This window comes from Perognathus longimembris, chromosome 12 (genome assembly GCF_023159225.1).
Source record: "Perognathus longimembris pacificus isolate PPM17 chromosome 12, ASM2315922v1, whole genome shotgun sequence".
Taxonomy (NCBI): domain Eukaryota; kingdom Metazoa; phylum Chordata; class Mammalia; order Rodentia; family Heteromyidae; genus Perognathus; species Perognathus longimembris.
This window is the reverse complement of record NC_063172.1, coordinates 3,416,281-3,435,398: the sequence shown is the minus strand read 5'-3', so window position 1 is coordinate 3,435,398 and position 19,118 is coordinate 3,416,281. Positions and strand designations below refer to the sequence as shown.

Genomic DNA, 19,118 nt, shown 5'->3' with positions numbered 1-19,118 from the left:
CACACACACACACACCCACGAACACTAAGACACTCTATGCCAAGACTCCTCAGGGCTCCGGCTGTGCTGTGAAGCCCCCCACCGCTTTCGAGCACATCTCATGAGGAAACCCCTCCCAAATGATGCGAGTGCGACGCAGCGACGAACTTCTCGCTTTGGATCTTTTCATCAGTAGTGATGATTAGCAACATAAAACATAGATTCTGGGAATAAAGGACTCGCTGAGGAGAAGACTCTTTCTTCACCCCAACGTGACCCCTCCACCGTCGTCTTTCTCTGTGGAATCGCGCCCAGGAAATTCGGGGGGAGAGGGAGCCCCAGGATAGAGGGCAGATACTGCGTGGCATCAACCCGGAGGCGCCGCTAATTCCCAAATACGAGCAGACGTGATTACGACGTACGGCTGACCCCCCGCAAAAAATCCCATGAAGTCAAGAATGAAAAGGAGGAGCAAAACGCCGACACAGGCTTTAAGGCCTTCCCGGGAAATGACAAGATGTCAGCCGGTCATTCAGACACTAGAAGGCAGACCGGTGATTTTACGACCGTGCGATTCCTCAGTGGGCAATCACCTCAGGAGAAGCATGGAAAAGGGGGGAGAAAAAAAGACATACACAGAAATCTACTAAGGTTAACAACCCCAGGATCGTGGTAGAGAACCTTCCAGTAGGAAGGACTGCCGGCTGGGGTTTTCTTGTGACCGTGGGAAGACCGAGAGGACTGTCAGCATGCGGCCGTCAGGGGACCGGCGGCTTCGGAAGCCGGGGCATTCAGGAACCGTGTGCACGGCCTGGGTCCACCTGGGCATCCCAGTGACCACGCCTGCGACGCTGTGCCCTCCTGTTCCGTTCTAACCCCAGCTCCTGATGAAGGCTGACTCGCTAGCCCGCACACCCAGAAAGCCCGTGGTCGTCACCCAGAGGCGCCTATGAGGCGGGGAGCCGGGGGTGTAGGGAGTCAGGACCCCCATAGCCCATCAGGAAGGCCTCCGCCTGAGGACAGAGTGATCACTTAGCACCACTCGGCACTGGGGGCTGAGCACCCACAGGTGCCTCGTCCACATCACCTACGGGCGGTTCCTGTTTCCCATCCCTGACGTACTCCTCCCTCGAGGGAAGCCGGCGGGGCCTGGGCCGCTCAGAGGCCCTGGCTGGGATTGTCTCTGCCTCGCCCTGTGGTCCAGCCAGTGGGGGGTCACTAGAGGAGGAGCAAAACTCAGCAAGACAGAGAGACATGGAGGAGGGAGGAAATGGCCCAGGAAGAAAGGAGGAAGCGTGTGTGTCCCGTCTGTGAGCTCCATGCTTTTCCTCTCCAGCTCACAGTTCTCCTCCAGGGGCCTCCCGTGGGGGTGGGGGTCGGGTCTCCTTGGATCCAGGACCCTCCCCCTCCTCCTGCACTCTCTTGTCAGCCTCAGGTGCACCCCTATTGGGACCTCTTGGTCCGACCCGCCTTTAGAACAGCCCCTTTCCCATCATCGGTGCTTCCTGCCAGGTCCGGGCTGAAACCCGGTCTGCGCGAGGTGAGATTCGCTCAAAGCCCGCAACGGCCCAGTGGGCGTCACAGGGAGGAGGCACACGTACCCGGGGGCCCGGCCTCCCCGGCAGGCCGCCTTCGCCTCTTTCTCCTGGCTCTCCCTGGAAAGAACGAGAAGCAGAGTTAACCGGAGAGGAGGAGAGGGCCCCGTGTGGACAGGGACAGGGAGCCTGCCTGCGCAGGTGCGCTCCGGAGCTCCTCGCGTGTTTGGATAACCACGCAGCCAGCACAGGAGGACCCCCCCCCACACACACACCACCACCACCCGGACCCCGCATTCCACAGCTCTGAAAGACTCAGACGGTGGAGGTGTGTCCTCCGTGTTTTTGAAACTATAAAGTGCTCCGTTTAGTCACAAGCTACTGCAAGGTAAGGGAGGAGAATGGTTACGTCCTGGATGACTTACGTCCGCGTCTATTCTGTATTTTGTCATGAAAACGTCCAGCAAATTTCCCCCATAAAGCAAACATTGGCATTGAGAGTGGCCTGTCAAAGACCTGACCCTGTGCACGTTCACTTTTACAAAACACACTGATGACATGCTTATGTGTGGGAAGTACGTACACTGAACTTGCTTTTGTACTTGCTGGAATTCGGTTTCCAACTTTTAACCTCCATCATCCTGCTGCAATGAGTCCCACCGGAATATCTTTTACATGGAAGTCTCTTGGGTTAGTGAGCACAGATGGACTTTTACCCTCTATGCAAATAAAATGAATACTGACTTATGGCAGACTGATTTCAAAGCCTGGAGTTTCCGAATACTTCCCTCGCTATTAGAGAGAGCTGTCCTAGACACGACGTGTAGATTCAGATGCTTCAGCCACATCTGATCCACAGCCCAATTAACTAGTGTTGCAGCTGAGAACCTTTGCACTGTGTGCCTCCGCCTCCTGCCCTGGGTCCCCGGTCAATACCAACCTTGGATCCGGGCAGGCCTGGTGGTCCATTTGGCCCGTCTCTTCCGGGTAACCCCTGGGTAGAACAAAGGACAAAAAGTTAAAACAAAGAAGAACATTTAGGGAGGTCTTCGAGGAAGTTATTTAAGGGCAGGTGACTGCAGCAGAGACTGGAAAGCACAGTCCTTCCTCCCAAATTATCAGCTGTGTCCTCCCCCCTGAGCAGCTGACCCCTGCTGAGCCAGGTCCTCCTCCTTCCACAAGCCACCACGACCCAAGTGCCACGCTGTGGTCAGGGCCTGGGCCCCCAGTCCCTGCGCAGGTATGGTAGGGGAAAGGAAGGTGGTCTGCAGAAACCTCTGTACACAGTTCCTTTCCTTCCCTTGGCTTTTAAGCTCCAGGTGGCAACACTGTCCACGCCCGTGTTGGGTCCTCCAGACCCTGTGGGAGATTTACTTTTCTTCTGCAGCCCCGCTTTCCTCTTTCCTCTTACCCTTCGCAGAAGCCTGAGTGCTATCTCCGGGCATGGCTGTGGCCTTGTGTTTCTGAGGACACCACAGAGGCCTTCCATGTTATAATTTCCATCTCTAGGTGTTTCCTCCAACCCCATCCATTCAGGTGGCAGGAAAGGTGGTCCTGACACCTGTCTGCGGGAACCCAAGGGTCTCCTGGCTCCATCTGGAAGTTCCCTCTGCAACCAGAGGCAGGTACTCCCCAGGGACAGACACTGGGCAAATAATTTCCTTTGTCAGAATATCTCACAAGCTATGGTGGCTATCGGTACTACATAGGCACCGGTGCAAACTCTGTTATCTTGGTGACGTCCTCTGTTGTAGGATCCAGCACAATCCGATTTCTGACACTTCCTGTGTTCTCAGCTGTGATGGTAGCCAGTGAAGGGGGAGCACTCCCCACCCCACCCCCGGCACATAGAAGGGGTCCTGGGGTCAAAGCCCCCGGAAGAACAGGACGAGCTTGCTCAAGGATTGAAGTCACCCATACGGATGGGAGCTGGTCCTGACCAAGAAGAGCAAAGGCCTTATAGACACGGACCAGAGCCTTATCATGGTAAGACCAGGAATCCCAAGAATCCCTTCCACACGGCTTGTTCTGTTCCCTGCTTCTGCGGGTTCCTCTGCTATGCGCATTTTCTGACGACACTGCTGGATCCAAGTTGATGACAGAGGTGGGGCTGTCGAGTGGGCCCGGACGCTGAGGCTAATGGCGTGGCCGAGGAATTCTTGTCTGTGCTGATGGAGCTCACCGAGTGTTTCTCCAGATTCACACCAGTTCACGGAAAGTGCGTGCTTTCCGGCACTGCTGATGGCGGGTGGCCTTCCGCCAGCGCCCAGGCGCGCAGCAGAGTTTAGGTTGCTGGGTGGCGGCATTCTGGTCCTGTACCTCAGTCTACCAATGGCCCTGAGGGCCATGGAGCGGAGGGGGAGCTTCCTGTACTGAAGTCTGCTCTGCTGCCTCTTCAGCCCCCCCCCCCGGGGCCCGGACTCTCCCTCAGCGCCATGTCCTCCTCGGGGGGGGGGGGGACGGGGGGGGGGACTGTCCCACCGAACACTCCATGCGCAAGACCAGTCACCAGGAAATCCTAACCCTTCCAAGCGGAGCGGATGCTCCTGGAGGGCAGGCCTCGGTCCAGAACCGGGTCACAGGAAGCCCCACCCACGCTGGGGAGAACCAGGCTGAGGAATGGGCTTTTCGGGTCAGGGGCCCAGGGAGGGGATCAGCCACCAGGGCCCAGCCATTCCACCCGAGTGAGGCTGAGAGGACGGAACGGGGGTGGCGGGGGGCGGGGGGGGGCACTCACCGTCTGCCCAGGAGGCCCAGGCTTGCCGGGGAAGCCGATTTCTCCAGGTAAGCCCTGAAGAGGAACCACAGGGCATCTGTGAGCCTATCTGGAGAGCTGAGCCTCGTCCAACCCTAATCCTGACACAGGCCCAAGCCCCCGACTCTGACAAGGACACTTTGAAGGTGGCCTGTGACCCTCCGTGCGGGCCACTGTGAGATACAAAATGGCCCCGTCACCACTGTCATGGGTACCACAGCCCTTCCCTCCCCACCCGGGGCACAGATGGACTCCCCCACCCTTCTGCAGGGCTGGGTCTGCCCCTCTGAGCACCTGCTGTGGGGGCAGTTTCCCAGCTGTGCCCTGACAGATGGGAGGGGAGAATGTTAACCCACACTCTCACCTCAAAGCTAACGCTCAAACGACCACCCCCAGCCGACACACACACACACACACACACACACACACACACACACCCTCTACCAGGAATCTAGAAACCACCCACTAAAGCACAACCTGAGCTCTGGGATATTTAACACACAGAGCCAGCAGGGCCTGAGGGGCTGCAGAGGGCCTGTGGGTATCTTCAGGAGGGCCAGGGCCCCCTGTTTGTGCCCAGGGCTGGACTTGAGCGGAAGAAAGGCAAGCAAAGAAACAGACCATATATTGAAGAACCTTCAGGTCAGAAAACAAAATCAGCCTTACCGGGGGGCCTCCGGGTCCAGGGGGCCCTGGGACGCCAGGGGGTCCGGGGGGACCCTGTAAAGAAAAGGGAGGGGGTTACAAAAGTACACAGCGCAGGGCTGGGGAGATAGCCTAGTGGCAAGAGTGCCTGCCTCGGATACACGAGGCCCTAGGTTCGATTCCCCAGCACCACATATACAGAAAAACGGCCAGAAGCGGCGCTGTGGCTCAAGTGGCGGAGTGCTAGCCTTGAGCGGGAAGAAGCCAGGGACAGTGCTCAGGCCCTGAGTCCAAGGCCCAGGACTGGCCAAAAAAAAAAAAAAAAAAAGTACACAGCGCAGCCTCCAGCCGAGGGCAGGTATGTACGAGAGACAAAGAAGAAAGCAAAGAGGAAAGCAGCTTCAGGACGAACTGGGGCTGTAGGCTTTGGCTTCAGCGATACTGTTTCAATTCCAACAGAACGGAGCAAAGGCAACAAGATAAGAAAGGTCTGAAGCGCAATGTGACAGATGGTCAGAAGTGTTTAGCACTGGCTACATTATCCTGCTGTCTGTGTAAACGGTGTGGAGGTTTAGAGAGAAGACGCGTGTGCGTGAGTGCGTGAGCACACGTCCCGTGCAAGGAAGGGAACGTGGAGAGCTGCCACCCACCAATCCCCCACCACACTCCAGATATGAAGCCACACTGCCTCCCCCCCCCCCAGGGGGAGGTCTCCAGGGCCACCCCTGCTGCTCCCACAGTTCTGGGCACATCCTGCCTCTGCGCTGGACAGAGCTCTCCCCAAACGCCACAGAACCCGGCCTGGAGGCCCCTCCCCGCTGCTCCAAACAACCGGCAAGCACCGGTCAAACCCCAGGGCTCCCTGTCAACCCCGCTGGACTTGGGTCATCTGAATGAATGGAGCAGCAGCGCCCGGGAAAGGCAGAGCTGGGCCACCAGAGGGCGGTCAACACTAGGGAATGTCCGCGCGGCTGCATCCGCGGGCTGTGCCCCTTCCGGCCTCTGGGGGGAGCATGTGAGTCAAACGTGGGCATCCAAGAGGCGCTCAACTACAAACGTTTACCAGGGCTTTGTGGTGGTCCCGGGGCCGTCATCTCTGTGGCTCACTGAGGCCTGGGGGGCCTTTAGGGTGGCACCCGTGCGCTTCAGACAGCTTGGCTTCCCTCCTTGTATTCCTGGCAGTGCCGCTGCCTTTCAACATGGTTCTCCCCGGAAACGGAGCTCCGACCCCACTTTCTCCCTCACTCCTGACCAAGGCCCTTCCTTGGCACTGCTGCTGTGCGCAAGCCCCGTCCTTCCCTACCGTTACCGATCATCGAGTATGAACCAAACTCCCACGTTTGAAGGAAGGAAACAGACCCAAAGAAGGTCAGGGTCCCAGTGGAGGCCAAGCCAGCCGCCCCTTCCAGGAGAGGGAGGCGTGCGAGGCCCGAATGGTCCGGCTGCTGCAGGCACTCAGCCGTCTCCTGGTGCACATGGGTGTGCTGGTCCCTGGAGGGACTCCCAGGCTGCGGGTCAGGGCCCTGGGATTCACCGGGCGGCTGTGCTGAGCCCTCAGGGTTGGGATTATGCGCCCAGGCCAGTTCCACAGACGCCATCCCCACCACCAGCTCGTCTGAGAGCCACGGGGAGGGCCACGGCCAAGGGGAAGGAAACAGGAAGCAGAGAGAATGGGGGCAGAGCAGCCACACCCCAGCTGGCTGCATGCCTGGCCAAGAGGTGTACGCTGAAAGTCATTACAGGCTCCACGAAGGTCCTCCCGTGTTGCAATGGGGGGGGGGGGCGGAACTTGGAGGGGAATTCGCTGGTAGTGGGTACAGCCGGCGTGACAAGATGCCACCCCCCAACGCCGTGCTCCAGCCCTGCAAAGGCCGGGTCCTGCTCCCTTCTGCGTGCCCATGGGGCCGCTACCTTGGCCTGAAGGCCCATTCCACCATTTCTGTTTATTCAGCAGCACTGGGGTTTGAACTGGTTCCGCTTGCCTTTCCCGGCTGGCCCCTCCTCTCATTTGCTCCGGTTGCTTACGCAAATTGCTGCCCCACCCTGGGACCCACACCTTCAGTCCTGCGTTGACTGCTTGTTTGGATACAGAATCTCACAGATGGGGGTGTTTTGTTTTTTTTTTTTTCCAGCCAAGCCTAACTTTAATCCTCCGGATCTCAGCCTCCTGAGGTTTAAGGGAGTAAGATTAGGATTAAGAAGGGTCTGCGCGCCCGATGCTAGAAGCACAGGACGCAGAGAGGAGCTCGAATGAAGCCTAACAGCGGAGGAGGCATTTAGACAGGGAAGCTGGAAGCAGCTAGAAGCAGCTGCTGGGAAGTCTGGAAACGTCTCCCGGAAGGTACCACACACAAAGAGGGTGGAGGTTTGCCTCGAGCTCCGTTTCTAATTTACAGACAGCATCTTGAAGGTGCAGGTGGGGAGGGGGGGACGGGAGAGAGGAGGCAGCGGGCAGGAGGCGGCCTCGGAGGCCCGGCCTGCGGGCCCGCGCTCATAACCACACGCGGTCGTCGGAGGGCAGAGCCCCGCAGGGAGGCGGAGAAGAACCGCACACCGCAGCTGCCTCGCCTCTGGAGAGCCACTGCGACCGGACACCAGGGACAGCGGGACCGCCGCGCTAGCACAGAGTCCACCGGGAGGGCCTGCGGCACAGGGCGGCGTCCCTGGGAGGACCTGGAGGAACCCGGGCTTGAACGTCCACGCGGGACACAGCCACGCCCCCATCAACGAAGGAGAGACCAGGGGATGAAGCACCGGGAGGCCGGGAGGCCTTTGGGCCCAGTGCCCTACGGTGTCATCTCTGTGTCTGTGCACACATCATGCCTCGGGGTCCCGGTTAGTACCTGTGTCTGTCTGGGTGCATCTTACAGCACTTACAACTGGTGAAGGGTCACCAGCTTGGGGATGCATGCAGCCCAGCCCTCAAGGGGAACATCAAAGCCCTGCCGGCTGTTTCCATCCCACAGAGGAAGTTCCTGGGGCCCAGCTTTGGGGTCTGTGGAGTGGGGAGCCCTACACCCAGTGGACAGCACGAGGATCCCCGGGCACTGTGGGCACGGGGCCCTCCGGCCAGGGCGTGCCCCTGTGAGAGCTCATGGCCCTGGAGGGGCTCTCCATCCTTAAATCCAAGCTGGGGAAACTGGGTCTCGGAGAAGAACACACAAGTTCACTAACCCTCAAGAACAATCACTCTCCGTCACGTCCACCCGCGGTCCGGGTTCTTGGACGGTATTGGGCAGCCTGAGAGGAGGGGACACTGCAGGGCCTGGGAGGGGGTACATTTGCCAAGAGCCCCGAGATGAGATGGGCAAGCTACCCTGGCCGTGTCCACAGAGGACATTCAGGGACTTTGGTTGAGGCGGAGCCGGGTCCAATCCTCAGCCACTTTGTGCCACCTCTGGACCTGGACGCATCTGAGCCTTGGCCAACCCTGCTGCAGCTCATCGTGTGTGGATTCAAGCAGCGGTGGGAGCCCCGAACGCCGGAAAACTTCACCAAACTTACTTCTTCCTTGTCTTTTAACCATGGATTAAAAAAATAATAATCCCAAGAACCAACTCATCAAACTATTAACGAGTGGCAAATTAACCAGTAGATTCTAAATGCTAACTAAATCGACGGCTGTTTTCATTCGTCGTAATACAAACAAGTCACGACTCTACATGTTAATTAACCAATCAGTCCCATTATTAATAATGGAGCAACTATTTGATTCCCTCTACAGTGACTGAGCAGCTATCAAATGCGATCCGTACTCATGATGATGATGCATAAATAACCAATTAGCCTAATTGTCATTACTAAAGGAATAGCAAACAATCGGCCCAGATTGCACCTAGTTCCACCTGGAGAGTGTCTGCAAAAGTTGAACCGAATTGGAAGGCTCCGGAAGAGTGTGGCGCAAGCGACACAGCGACCAATTTCCCGGCGCGGGCTCCCGCCTGAGATCTGCTACCTGGACAATGGCAGAACCGACCGTGCCGCGGTGGAGAGGCGCAGAAGACAGTAGTTACCTGCAGCCCCAGTGCTCCGGGGGGTCCCGGCGGGCCCGCATCTCCTTTCTTCCCCTGCGGGCAGAAGAAGCCAGAATTAACAAGCAGGCAGAGTCCATTTAATAACATGAGTTATAGAAACCCCGGTCTTCATGGCTCCAAGGCCCTGTGTCCGGATCATCAACCCCAGACCCCCCCGAAAGAGCAGCACAGTCGTCAGGAAAAGGTCTCGGGCTTCCCTGCCGGGAAGCTGGCTTTGGGCCCCAGCTCTGTGACTATACCAAAGTCACACAGAGGCATACCGCATGACGTCTTCTCGTGCTAGTCCCTGTCCTCACCTGCCAGACACTCCCGACCCCTCGGAGTTAGGCCACGTGCAAGTGAGACGCGTACCTCCCCTCCTTCTTCCCTCCTCCCCCCCTCCCTCTCTTCCCCTCTCCCGTCTGTTTCATCTTCACAACCTGCAGTACGCAGACCAACTGTTAATACACGCTGCCGTTTCACAAGTATCAACCTTCGTTGATGCTTTCAACCTGTGTGGGGGGCGGGGAAACTCGAGTGCCCCAACCGCCTTGCCCAGACAAACAACAAACAATGTTCACGACGAGGTGGATTTAGACATCTCCCCCACGGAGGCACAGGCAGGCACTTCCACCCTTCTGCGTTTAGCATCCTGGCTGCGGTGCATTGCTCCTGGTCCCCCCGGGTATGATCGTGGGGCGCCTGCCCTCCTTGGCTCATCTCTAAATGGGGGAATGCGGACTCCTGTATTTAATCCTATGATGAGGTAAGGGCAGATATCATCTGGAAGGTTTATCTGACCGAGGGTAGACTTCTTGCTTTCCTGGAAATTTTTTCCAGGAAATAAATAAAAGCAGCTCATTCAGAAATTTAAGGTACAGAAAACGACCTTCCATAAGACACAACTTTGATGGCAAACTCTCTTCCTGGTCCTTCCTCTCTTGTCCTGCTTCATTAACCAGCAGAAAGAGCTCGCAGAGCCGGCATTCACAGGCCCACGGCAGGTGTTACAGGGCGGGGACGTGAGTTAGGAAGTCACCCACTTCTCTGTGGCCTATGCTTGCCCATGCGGTTATAGAAACTCGCCCAACCCAGCCCCACCATTTTCCTTCTGATCCCTTCCTTCTTCCTTCCTTGATCCCTTCCTTCTTCCCCTCCATCCTTCCTTCTCCCTTCTCTTCTTTCCTTCCCCCCCTCTCTCCTGGTCCAGGATTTGAACTGTCACCCTGGCCCATGGTGTACTGGTACCAGAAGCATCAAGAAGGATGGAGCAGGGGCTGGGAATATGGCCTAGTGGCAAGAGTGCTTGCCTCCTACACATGAAGCTCTTGGTTCGATTCCCCAGCACCACATATACAGAAAACGGCCAGAAGGGGCGCTGTGGCTCAAGTGGCAGAGTGCTAGCCTTGAGCAAAAAGAAGCCAGGGATAGTGCTCAGGCCCTGAGTCCAAGGCCCAGGACTGGCAAAAAAAAAAAAAAGGATGGAGCAAAGCCGACCAGGAACGTATCTCAATGTTCAGTACAACTTCGTTGGGCCAACCCACTGCCGCTGGCCTGGACCCTGCAGTGGCTCCTAACACCCCTCCTCCTGAGCCTCACACTCAGCCGAGCCAGGGTGGTTCCATGGGAACTTCACTTGGTTTGCACCGCTTCTGCCACAAACACTGCTGGGCTTTCCAGCTCACTCAATGGCCCCGGCTGGCCAGCAGGATCCCACTTCTGCCATTCCCTCCGCTCACATCCTGACTCTCTTTCCCACCTCCAAGCACTGACCTCCTTCCTCTACCTCGGACAAACAACCTCCACCTCCAGATCCTCCCACTGACCGTTCTTTCCACCTGGAATGTTAGGTCCCACGAGATCTGTGGGAATGGAGTCTGTGCTTCTATGGGGTTGGTCGCTGTCCAAATGTCCTCTCGTCAGAAGATCTGCATCACTAGTCTCATCCAAACACCTCTCCCTCTCTCCATGGCATTCTCTTACCGGTTCAGCCTTTGTAGCCTGTGTCACCACGGACACACTGAGGACATTCAGGTCTATTTACTGCCTTATGGGCACTGTTGGAGGCAAGCCATCTGCAAGTAGGGGCTGGCTCTGGCTGTGTTTGTTGCTGCAGCCTGCAGGCCCCTGACAATCCCTGTGATGTATCGGATCCTCTGCACACACTGGTGGGCTGGAAAAGTAGAACAGACTGACTTGGAGATCGGCATGTCCGTGACAAGGAGAACAGCAGTAGAGGCTGGAGGTGAGTGAAGTTAGGAAGGAAAAGACGATGCAGCTTGGCGATTGGTGAGTCTGCCTGGTTTAGAAACATTAGGATTTAAAGCCTGCCTCTGACTCGGAAGCATTTCAGCCTATAGGGAGCAAGACCCAAGCTAAAATGAGTTTCTGGATACCTATCAAGTTATGGTCACAGATACCTCCAGAAACCAGCTACTCCTTCAACGCCTCCGTCTCAGTTTCCCTCTGCTTGAGCTCTGTTGAATGCGAGCATGGCGGCAGAGCTGATCCTAAGAGAACACAGAGCCGGAGCTCATCTTCCTGAGGGAACGGAAAGCAGATACCTCTAATTGGCTATCTAGACAGACACTCCTTCAGTTGCCCTTGCTTATTCCACGGAGAGCTGATGGTTATTTGCAAGATGAATGAGCCATTTTTCCCCTCAGGGTCAGTGGCACCCAGTAGGTAATCATCAGAATTCAGAAACCAAGCCGGCAACGCGCCTCTATTAAAGGTTAACATAAGAGCCCAGGACACTGAGTGACTGACCGGAAGCGCTAGGAAGGCCTGGGCTGTTGGTTGGGTGGGATACTGAGAGGACCACAGTAGGAACAGGAGGAAAGGGGCAGGGTCTACCACTCTCAGTCCAGGTAATCACCCATAGGGGACACTGTGGGGTCTGAGCAGCACTCTAAACCTTTCACCAGGCAAGATCTTGTGTTACTAATGCTCACAGGATGACAGGCTGACACTTAAGACGACGAAGGGACTGAAATTTACAACGAGCATGGAGTTGGGAGGTGCAGGCCATCCAATAAACAGATGTGAAGGAACAGATCCAAGGGCTGGGAGAAGGGAGAGGGTGGGAAAGACAGCAACGCAAAGACATCGACTGACAGAAGCAAACAACCCAAGGCGGTAGCCAGAGGCTAGAGGAAAATAAGTCAGAAATCTGGGCTCAAAGTAATGGCAGGAGGCAGCTTCTCTCCTTAAAAAGGTAGAGTGTTTCTGGACCCTCCAGGAAGGAACATCACCCCGAAAAATGCAAGGTGCCTACACTCAGGCCAGCTGCTGCCCCTGAGTGCTTTCCTTTACCCAGCACCCCCTGGGACAGCTAGTGCCTCTCAGTCACAGGAGTCAGCCCTACTCCTGAGCTAGTCTCACCCTCCAGCCCCTGCTGGGCCGGCCTGGACAGCTCCTCACCCTCCTCCCTCAGGCTCCTCCCACTTACATGCTCAGAGCCACCTTCTCCTCCTCCTCCTCCTCCTCCTCCACCCAAAGGAAATTCCCAAACTGTTTCTTCTGGGGATGGCCAGGCCCTGTGATTCTGACCAAGTGTTCTCTACGCTTTGCTCAGTGTAGCACTCCCATCTTCCGAGCAGAAGTCACGAGAGCGTCTGAACCCAGCCAGCAACACTTCTTACGGCTCCTGGCCTCTTGAGACTTTGCCCGCGGGGTTGTATCTAACCCGTAACACCGCCGCCTCCCTGTCTCAGCCTGCCGGAATCGCCTCTCACAAGGAAGCCCCCAACAGTGAGCGAGTGACAGAAATACAAGGAAAAAAAAAAAAGAAGACCACCACCAAACAAAGCTCTGAGGAGGCTTCCTTGGCACCTCCCAGGTGGATGTTGGTGGGGAAGGCAATGGTGATGTTGGTGGTGGTGACGATTCTAGCATTGAGGATGTGATGGTGATGGTGGTGGTAGGGGTGGTGACGATGGTTGTGGTGATAGTGATGATGAGCGTGCTGGTAGAGGTAGATGGTGATGGGAGACCGAGTGCCACCGCTGGCAGTGGTCGTTGTTGGAGTGTAGGTGACAGTAGTGGCGGTGTCTGGTGGTGGTTGATGGTAGTGGTCCTCGTGGTGACATCAGTGGGGGGGGGGTAGCTTGGCAGTGGTGGTAGTGAGGGTGGGGGGTAGCTTGGCAGTGGTGGTAGTGAGGGTGGTGGTAATGATACTGGCAGAGGTGTGGGCAGCAGTGCCTGTCACATGTCAGTGGTGGTGTAACCGGCAGCTTTAGGTGGAGCAGCGGCTGCATAATTTCTCCATTTCCCACGTCTAACTGATTGTGGGATCCGAGAAGGGCCAGCAAGGACAAGTGCCGCTGCAGTGGGGAGCTCTTTCAGTAATAGCAGGTCTGCTGGCTGTCATTTTTCTTCCCTCTTTTAAACTGCTACGCAGAAATTTAAATTGCTTCCAATTTATTCCTCCGGGCAGATTTTGCAAGCCACTCTTGGTGCCAGGATGCCCAGCAGGGCTGCGGTTCCAAGGTGGCCTGTCCACCCCTACAGAGACGGGAAGCCTCGAAATCCAGAACAGCAAAATCTCTGCAGCCAGGAGGAGTTCACACAGGCATTGTCAGAGTGACGAACGGACGAAAGGGTTTCCTGAGCCAGTCATTCTAACACGCAGCCTCTCATCGTTTGCTTAGTCCTTCTTCTCCAGGCTTCTGAATGCCATGGGTGATTACAGTTTTCCACTATTAGAGCTGGAACTAGGTGTGTGAGGGAAACCTAGGGTTCCTGACAGAAACCCGGGCTTCATGCCCTGGAAGGGAATCTGACAGTAGCTTGTGATCCAACTAGTGGAGCCAGAAAAGGCTCTAGAAGTGAAAGATTAAAACAAATACGACCCGGGCTGCCACTGACTAAAGACCACCCACGTTTCTCCCCAAGAATCTGCCAGGAGTCGCAGGTGGTGAGCCAGAGAGATCAGATCCAAAGGAAACAACCAGAGTCTAAAGTGAGGTGTATCCCACGTACCACATGGGGTGGACACAGTCAGAAAGGGCCTGAGAACTCTGCAAGGGGCCAACAGCAAGTTCTAGAACTCTGGGCTCCACGAGACACATACATCAATCCCAAAGCATAGCCAGTGAAAGGTCTGGAGCTATGCAGACCTGAATTCCAATCCTGCTTCACCTAGCAGTCTGGGTGACACAGGGTCACCCTGAGTCATTCCTTTAGGCCTTGGATCCCTCAACAATAAAATGTGACCGAGACTCCCGCGCTTGACAGTACCCTCCAAGAACTAGGTAAGAGATGCAAATGCAAAAAACTACCTAGTTAGGTGACTACCCTCCAGTGATAGCCCAGTTCCTTATTTCTTCCTTACTTTACCTCTACATCTGCAGAGGTAAATCAATTCTGACTAAAATGTGTTCTTAAGGCCACCGGTACATCTTTAGTAAGAAATACAGTGATCAGATCATATCTGATGGGATCAATGCTTCAGGTTTTTTTTTTAAATCTATTTTATGGGAGAATAAAAAACCAGACAATATTAAGAACACAAGCAAAGAAATCAGAGACCGCCATGAGCTTGTGCAAACAGCAAAGACAAAAAAAAAACCTTAGCGTCCTCCAGGACATGAAACGCCTCACTGTGAGTTTCAAGGGCCCTCTTCCACCGCGGTGTTTCCAGAGCTCAGGTATTCCACGCTACCCTGGAGTGCCTGGCTCCGTCCGTGAGGTGTTGTTCTTCAGCGTTCCCTTCCAGGGAAGAGGGACGAGGATGCTGGGTCATTCCCCCCATGATGGCCGCCCTGGCCGCACTGACGCAGAATGTTCCCTGCTCTGGGTCAGAACCCAGGAGAGCCGTGGGCACCAGCTCGGCTCACAGGCCTGGTCCTCTCCGCAGTGGACGCCATGGTTCCCACACACGACCTCCGTGAGGGGCAGGGAGGGAAGGAACGACGGATGTCATCGTGCGTGTATGTGCAGCTTTGCATGGGTTTAAACACTGCAGCCATAGGTTTTTCTGGCACCGGGGGGGGGGGGGGCTTGAAATCAAGGCCAAGGCACTGTCCTTTAGCTTTTTCCACCCACGGCTGGTGCTCTACCACCTGAGCCCACAGCCCCACTTCTGCTCTCTGCTGGTTAGCTGGAGAGAAGGATCTCACGGGCGTTTCTTCAAACTGGGACCCTCAGACCTACGCCTCCCGGGTAGCGAGGGTTACAGGTGTGAGCTCTCGGTGCCCAGCTATATCTAAATAATTGATGCGTATATAACGCTTGCATGTTCTCTGGGTGTGAAGTACTCTCCTCGGAACTATGAATATAAAAACAGAGAAGGGAAAATAAATCTCCACTCCCACAGTATTGCATTCTAATGGAGGAAAATAAATGAATTAGTAAACAAGATGAGCGGCAAGGAAGTTCCCCGCGGGGCCTGCACATAGACGTGAGTGGCAGGACAGCTATTTGGGGCTGAATGATGAGAATAGCAAAATTTGGTGTGGGGGGGGACGACGGGGAGAGGGGGGAAGTCAGCTTCCTGGAACTCTGTCACATCCTAGTCCTACAGCGGCCTTGGCCTAGGCTGGCTCTGGAATATTCCAGACTCGGGGTGGCTGAGCTCCTGTCAGCTGGCCGACAAGTTTCCTGCTTGCTCCTGATCCCCTAAACCCGACCCGCGGGAGGACAGTGAGGAGGACGCCCGTGTTCCTCCCGAGCCCCCCGGCAGTTCTGCGGGCGGCTGCCGCACCCCCTCACTCCTGCCATTGTGGAAAAGTACCGGCTTCGTCCAAAACGAATGGATTTACCTTGCCACGAGCTACACCGCCTGCCTGTCACTGATCCCCAAAACAGAGGGCCCAGACGCTGCCTCCGGCACCATCCGGGAGCTCCGCACCTCCAGCCAGGGGTCTATGCGCCTCGCCATTGCCTGCTCTTCCTCTGTGCAGCCCCCCCCTCTGCCGTCCGGCAGGCTTTCCTGAGGGATGGCTCCCTCCACTTGGACGGGGAGGGAATGGCAGGTGGCGGCCAGGGAGGGAAGCAGTGGTTTAAGTTCTGAAGAAGTCATTCTGTCTCAGGTTTCCCTGACTCGCCAGAGCGTGGGCCTGAAGGCTTACTCCTGGGAGCACCCAGGACTAGCACAGGAGCCGAGGCTGTCTCTGTTGCCGTAAGCAACCCAGTTGAGGGAGCCCCTCTGTACTTCCACTGTACCCCGAATCAGCACTTTCATCCCCACCTCGTCATTAGTGCTTCACTCTGCACGGTGCTGGATCCTTCAGGATTTGACTCCTGCCTTTCTCTCGTCCCCCTTTCCCGAACCCCCTCCCCCCCCCCCCCCGCCTCAGGTCACGTGGAGGACTTGTGACGGTCACTCAGAGTCCTCTGCGGCATCCAGTCCCTCTTCCTGACCTGAGACTCCGCCTCGATTGTGCAATCATCATCCTGCCCGCTCCAGTCTGGGTCTCCCTCTCCTCTGTCATCTATTCTCAACCCAGCCACCAAATGGATGTTTCCAGAATGCAAGCCAGGCCACCACGGCGGTGCTCAGATGAGATGGGAACTGGCTGAACCCGAAGATAAATATTTGATGACGCTTCAAGCGGCTTTCGCGGATTTGAGTGGGATAATGGGATTACAGTCCGGTTTCTCTTGAAATCCTGTAGCTTTGGGAGATGATGTACTGAAACACTTAGAAAACAAAATGATGTGGCATTAGCCATTGCTGTCAAGTGGGAAAAGTGGCTCTGGGTACAAAGAAGGCCCGTTTTTTTTTTTTTAATGACATGGCAAGTGGATGTGGAATATATGCGATTGCTTTCTACTGTTGCATTTTTATGAAAATAAAACACATTGAAAGCCTGTAGAAACCCCCTCCAGTTCCCTTACGGTAAAAGCCACAGCCTTGGTAATAGTCCACACGGCCTGCCTCACACGGTTCCGAGCTCCTCTCCTAGGTCCACCGTTTCCTGCCTGAGTCCTGGCTGGCTCCCGCCACCCGGGTCTCTTATGGAAGCATGCCAGCCCAGCTCCAGCTCCAGCCCCAGGACCATAGCTCCGACTCTCCCCTCTGCCTGGTGTGTCCTTCCCCGAGTGCTCACCGCAGCCAGCTCCCCTCCCGAGAGTCCACGCGTGAACTCAGCAGCAGACGGGGCATTTCTGCATCACCTACCTACGCGTCCATCTCTGAGCCTCTCTCCTCCTGCCTGCAGCAGCCTCGGGGGGACTACATTGCCTTTCTAGCTGAACGGAGACAATACCTGGAGCCAGTTAACTCTGAAGACCGAGTTGATCTTGCGGAAGGGATGGAACAGGAGAGAAGAGGCAGGGATGGGGAGGAGCAGGGAGAGAGCCAACAACAGAGGGGGAGAGACACGCAAAAGGAAATAGGAAACAGGATGGACTGATGGCCCCCGGCGCAGTGCTGTCAGGACACGCCTACAGTGCTTGTACTGATGCTCCCAAACTGGAGGAGAAGTGCCCGCAGTGCTGCGGGTGAGCAAGTGCACAGAGGCAGGAAGCCAACTCCCAGGGCCACTTCCTGTGCCCGCCCACCCCTCTTCCACAGGGCAAGGTCAGGGGCAGCACCCACACTAACAGCTCCCAGTCCCTTCTCCCTCGGAACTCAGCAAATTCTCTCTCCCTCCCTCCCTCTCTCCCTCCCTCCCTCTCTCCCTCCCTCCCTCCCTCCCTCTCTCCCTCCCTCCCTCCCTCCCTCCCTCCCTCCCTCCCTCCCTCTTTCTCTCTTTCAGCCTCCACCACGGATACCTTTGGGTTAGCTGCACTGCGTTTGGGAATTGAGCTCCTTAGCTGACCTTGAGCTCTTGGAGGGAGAGCCATTCATCTTTCTAGAAAACCACAGAGAACTGAGCAAGGCTGTCTGCACATCACAAGAGCGTTACTGACACAGGGCACGCAGAAGTGGAGAGAGGGAAATGGGCATTCCTCCTCGGAGATCCCGGCAGGGCCACATCTCAGCTGGGGGCTCTCAGGGCTTGACCTTCCCCTGTCGTTAGGACTGGCACCTACCTAGAGCTCCACACGACACGCCTCCCCCACCCTCTTCCCGCCCTGTCCTCTCTGCTCTGCTCTGCCTTCCCTCCGATACACAGAACTTGGGCATCTGCCCAACTCCCAAAGCCCCGACCCGTGCGAAGCTTGGCCAAGCCAAGTCCCCACTACATCTGTGCTTGGCTTTTCCTTGAGGGGCAACAAGTGCTTCTGGAGATGGCAGCGACCCTCCATGGAAACACAAACCCCAGAAGCTCCCAGAAGATCACACACAACCAGGAAGTGCAGGCCAGCCAGCCAGCAAGCTCCTGCCAGCTGTTCCTTCTAATAAGAGTGAAATAAATGAAAATGGTGATGAGGGATGTTCAGCCATCTTCAGAGAAACAGTTCCCCCCGCGCCCCACCTGCCACCATACCAAGACAATGTAGACTAGCGACAAGTCCACATGAACACTAATCATAGTGTGTGGTTTTCCCTGAAGGCTGTACGTGAGCACACGGAGAGAATGAGAGCTAGAGCAGTTGGCACAACTTGCTACCACCCTGGGCACCCTTCCTCCTAGCCCCTGGCCCAGGTGACGCCTTCCCCACTGTGACAAGAAGCCAAGGCCAGGAGAGACAGGTGACCTGCAAACATCCCTCAGCGGCTGGGCGGTGAGTCAGGGCTGCACACCCAGAATCCTCCCCGCCTCCCCCCACAGTTCAGAGGAGAAAGCAGCCCTACCGAATAACGAACTCATTTGACAAGCAGGGAAACTGAGGCCCAGGGAGGGTATGCTGAATGAGAAGTGGTGTTTCCAAGGTATGCTAATCGGAAGAAGAAGTAATTCTCTTTATCTCACACCGGAAGATGTCTTCTATCGCCGTCTCTCCGGCCTTTAAAACAAGTCCTAACGTCTCGAGAGTTGTTTGGAAATCAAAGCATTAAATCTCACTGGTGAGGAAGTGCAGACTGGAGTCTGCGATGAGCGGAGGGCCCCGATTCTAGAATGGAGCATGGGGTGGACGGATTCCCTGCACGTACATACACACCCACCGCACACACCCAACGCCACTGCTCCACTGAGTCAGAGGATCTTCTGGACGAGCGGGGGCCGCCTCTGCTGGACACCAGCACACCCACCCTTGTCCTGCGGGTGGGGCGGGAAGCCCCCTGCTCCTGGAGCCGCCACCCCAACCCCCACAGCGGGATGCGCACCACACGGTAGGAAGGAGGGCATGTGCCCA

General features: G+C 56.2%; 1 protein-coding gene across 1 annotated transcript in view; it reads right to left on the bottom strand.

Annotated features, from left to right (window-relative positions):
* The window catches only part of Col22a1 (collagen type XXII alpha 1 chain), a 168,489-nt gene that overhangs the window by 83,816 nt on the left and 65,555 nt on the right, over positions 1-19,118 (bottom strand). Inside the window, exons 22-26 of the mRNA XM_048358696.1 lie at positions 8,928-8,981; positions 4,936-4,989; positions 4,252-4,305; positions 2,455-2,508; positions 1,581-1,634 (exon numbers count right to left, since the gene is read on the bottom strand). Coding sequence (XP_048214653.1) covers positions 1,581-1,634; positions 2,455-2,508; positions 4,252-4,305; positions 4,936-4,989; positions 8,928-8,981 — 270 coding nt within the window. The remainder of the gene's footprint in view (positions 1-1,580; positions 1,635-2,454; positions 2,509-4,251; positions 4,306-4,935; positions 4,990-8,927; positions 8,982-19,118) is intronic.